This window comes from Sinocyclocheilus grahami, unplaced genomic scaffold (assembly GCF_001515645.1).
Source record: "Sinocyclocheilus grahami isolate Dianchi unplaced genomic scaffold, SAMN03320097.WGS_v1.1 scaffold264.1, whole genome shotgun sequence".
Classification (NCBI taxonomy): Eukaryota; Metazoa; Chordata; class Actinopteri; order Cypriniformes; family Cyprinidae; genus Sinocyclocheilus; species Sinocyclocheilus grahami.
In genome coordinates, this window is record NW_015505443.1 from 838,883 (window position 1) to 842,730 (window position 3,848).

At 38.7% G+C, this 3,848-nt stretch overlaps 1 protein-coding gene across 1 annotated transcript in view; it reads left to right on the forward strand.

Moving 5' to 3' along the window:
- The window catches only part of LOC107599313 (phospholipid phosphatase 3-like), a 53,681-nt gene that overhangs the window by 39,750 nt on the left and 10,083 nt on the right, over positions 1-3,848 (forward strand). Inside the window, exon 2 of the mRNA XM_016290863.1 lies at positions 1,779-1,936. Coding sequence (XP_016146349.1) covers positions 1,779-1,936 — 158 coding nt within the window. The remainder of the gene's footprint in view (positions 1-1,778; positions 1,937-3,848) is intronic.

The following is a 3,848-nucleotide window of genomic DNA, read 5'->3' on the forward strand; positions in this document are numbered from 1 at the left end:
AAAAAAAGTTTGAAAATTAATAGCCTATTAAGTCTAAATATTTAATTATTTGGTGCTGTGATGAACATCATAGCAAATACACAAATCTGAATGGTTGTTTAAATCATTTAAACACCTTTCACATACAGAAAGTAGTGCAGCTGCTTTGTTTACAGGGTTTCCGGGGTAACAGCTGCATTTAAATTTATTATTATTATTATTATTATTTCTGCAGTTTAGCGCCATCTGCTGTCAGAGAGTGAAAGTGTGCTTTCATCCAGAGCATCCCTCACATGTTCCGCCATGTGCTTCTCGTCCGCGCTTGTTTACATCAGAGTGCGCATGCGTCTTTCACGCAGCATACAGCAGTGTTGTGCATTTTGACCAGTTAATGGGAAAAGTATTCTTAAAATGCATTCAAAATTCTGAATAATTTGTAATATATAATTATTCACGGTATTTAGAAGTGCCCACGATAACAATATCGTGCATATTCATTACCGTGATATATCGCATTACCGAATACCGGCACAAGTCTACTTGAAAGCAATCTGACCCAGTGGACTAAAGAGTCCATTCATAATTCATAATAGGTAATGCATTACGTTATTCGGTGGGTAAGCACCTTACTTATCAGTTGAAAATCAAAAAGCACCTCTTCATTTTAAAATGTCATTGCTCTTCTACGAAACAGGTGCATTGCAAGAATGCTGTCCCGATGAAGCCTTGATTGAACCAAGGCTTATATGCATTTGTGTATGTGTGTGTGTGTAGCAAGGAGCTGGATTGCAGAGCTAACTTGTCAGCCCATCTTGATGCATAACCATAATCAGTGGAATCCCAGAATGTAAACAGGTGCACTCTGACCAGTTTTACTCACGTGACTTGCACATTTTGGTACTAAGGAGAAAATGCAACAAACAACAAACAAAGGGAAAAAATACAGGTCTACAGATCTGTTAGAAAAAAAAACTAAATTAATAATTGACATCTATAGCTTATCAGTCATAACACCGCAATGTGTTGGAGCACATGCACTTACTGCCAAGCCACAACTGATTTCGATTTGGAAATTTCTTATTTGCTTACTGATTTATACTTTGAGAGTTCACCCAACCATTTGGAACAACCATTTGGTTTACTTATCTGGAAAACATGTCTGCGACCTACTGTCACAATGTTTAATTTTTAAATTAGTAATTGTTTAACAAGGCAATAGAAAAAGTCCTACACACTGCTATTAATTCCATAAGTATTCTGCAAGCTACAGTAGTCTGCAGGACTTATTCTATTGTTTATTTTCTACGCTATAGTCTAGTCTGCGTCCAACACACCTGCCTGCAACCATCCAGGTGTGTAATAGATTTGTTTGCGTTTTCCTGAAAGAGAAAATCCCCAACGCACTCCAAGTGAACCATATTACAGCATTCCCAGCACAACTCGCAAGAAACTTTCCATCTTCCTCCTCATAGTCTCTGACCTCAATCCTGTATTCTTTAGGGTCTTTTCTTCTCCACATGCCTCATCTATCCGTGCTGTCATTCTCTTTCAACCCCCACCCCCTCTTTCTGCCAGAGATATGCATGGAATGTCAGCTCCTTAGGCTGGATCTCGATTCTCATCAGGAAGACAGTGACATTCTCAATATCTCAGCCGCACTTGTGATTCTAATTGCACATAATAGAGCATTATAGATGTATCTGTGTCTGATCTTGTGGTGCCAGAGAAACACTGACAGAAGAACATTCCTCCAGGTAGTTTCGACAGAAGCATTAACCCGTCTGTCTCTCTCCTGACAGCCTCCATTCCGTTCTTCGCCTGTGAGCTCAAAGCGGTGATTCCGTACAAGAGGGGCTTCTTCTGCGGGGACACCAGCATCACATATCCTTACATAGAAAGTGAGGCCATTCCTGACAGCATGCTTACAGCCGGGGGCATCATAATCACAGGACTTACGGTGAGAACACACACATAAACTGAAATATCACTTGTTGAAAGACCACAAAGAGATAGCTCACCCAAGAGTGTAAACTCTGTCTTCATTTACTCAACCTCATGTCAGAAAAAAGTACAAAAGATTTTCAAGAATTGTTCTTTTCCATTGAATTGCAAAGTCTTTTAAGTATCAAAATGGGTGCAAAATCAACATTAAAGTATTAAAGTAACTAAATCTTTCAGAAGCCTTAAGAATTGCAATTGCGCTTCAGGCGACCCAAGATCAAATTGCAGTTCATGGTTCTTTACCAGTCCAGTCTCCCTCTTTCTCCCACTTCGCTTCCTGACCTCTCTCCAACTGTACTATCTGAATAAATGCAAAAAAAGTTGTTAAAGGCTCAGACACACAAGACCAACTTGAAAGAACTAGTGGTAATGAAAGCCTACTATGTTGTTGCGTCGTGTTGCCTGCATATAAGCCAACAATTTGCGCTTGAACACAGTACATAGACTACAGCCAGTGGCCAAACTGCATGTATGTTCTCTAAATAACTAACTAACTAAATAAATAAATAACTTTCCATACCAGCAGGTGGAAGTAGTCTGTATTCATCATTCAAAAAGAGATAGAACTGCAGATAACATCACAAATGAGATAAACATGAACAACTAGCCTTCTGTGTGTTCCCTCAACTTCATTGTTTGCTTGCCTTTGACACTTCTTGTGCACTTGTTCGTTAAATTGAACAGTCAATCAGAGTGATCTTTCTCACCAACTGCCTAGAACCAATTCAACATGCTCAGTCGTCTAAAAATTCCCCAATGAGGTTCCGACTAGTGCCTATAGTACAGAACACACTACAAAAACTAGTCCAACATATAATAATAATAATAATAATAAACATTTATTTGTATAGCACTTTTCATCAGACAACATAGTCTCAACGATGGCCGACTTGGTTCATCATGGAGCCAAGAGCCATTGGACTCAAGAACCAGTCCAATTTGTGAATGTATAATTTACATTGGTCTTGTCAACTTCATCAACTGATCAATTTATTCATTTAGGGTTTTCTCATGAACTCTTATGAAGAAACTAAGGAAAGCTAGGTTGGATGTCAAGATTCAGTGGACAATTACTTAATTTTTCTGTTTCCCACACAAAACTATCTGAAGATTTGAAATATAATGTGTGTAAATAACTATTTCTATGGTGTTTTATGTAATCCTTTCAAGCTATCTTTTATGTGTAATTGCATGGAAAGAGTTACCAACACATTTAAATTGACCTTTGATGTTCCCTGAAAGGAAGAAAGTCGAATGGATTTAAAACAACATGAGGGTGAGTGGTAGAGCCCGACCGATATGGGTTTTTTTGGGCCGATACCGATACCGATATTAGGGAGTAAAAAAGGCCGATATCAATATATCGGCCAATATTCTTTGTGTATATTATAGTACAATACCAATCAAAATTTTGGACACTTTCCCATTCGTGTGTCCAAATATTTGACTAAACTTTATTATCCAAAGAACAGTAAAGTTGAAATTTATTCAACTTTAATTCAATTCCATTCCAATTTCACTTCGGAACATTCATTCACGGATTTGCGCTACTGTCTTCACACACAGACTAAACTTACTAGAGAAGTGTGAAGTGTGACATAATATACCTCTGTAAATAAATACAATATAAATTCACGTCTCGCGCACTTTAATGCAATTTGAATGTAACGTGTACGTTCCCTTGGAACTGGAATCATGGCGGAATTTCATCTGAAGTCCACTTCACAGGGCACTTACGGTCGCATAAGACCATGCTTGAATGCTGCTGCCTGAACAAGAGACCTCCTTACTGAAGTGAAAGTGTTGACTGGTGTCACTATCTCGCGAACGCCCCGGCGGATCTCCACCAAATTCGGGGGATCCCTTCA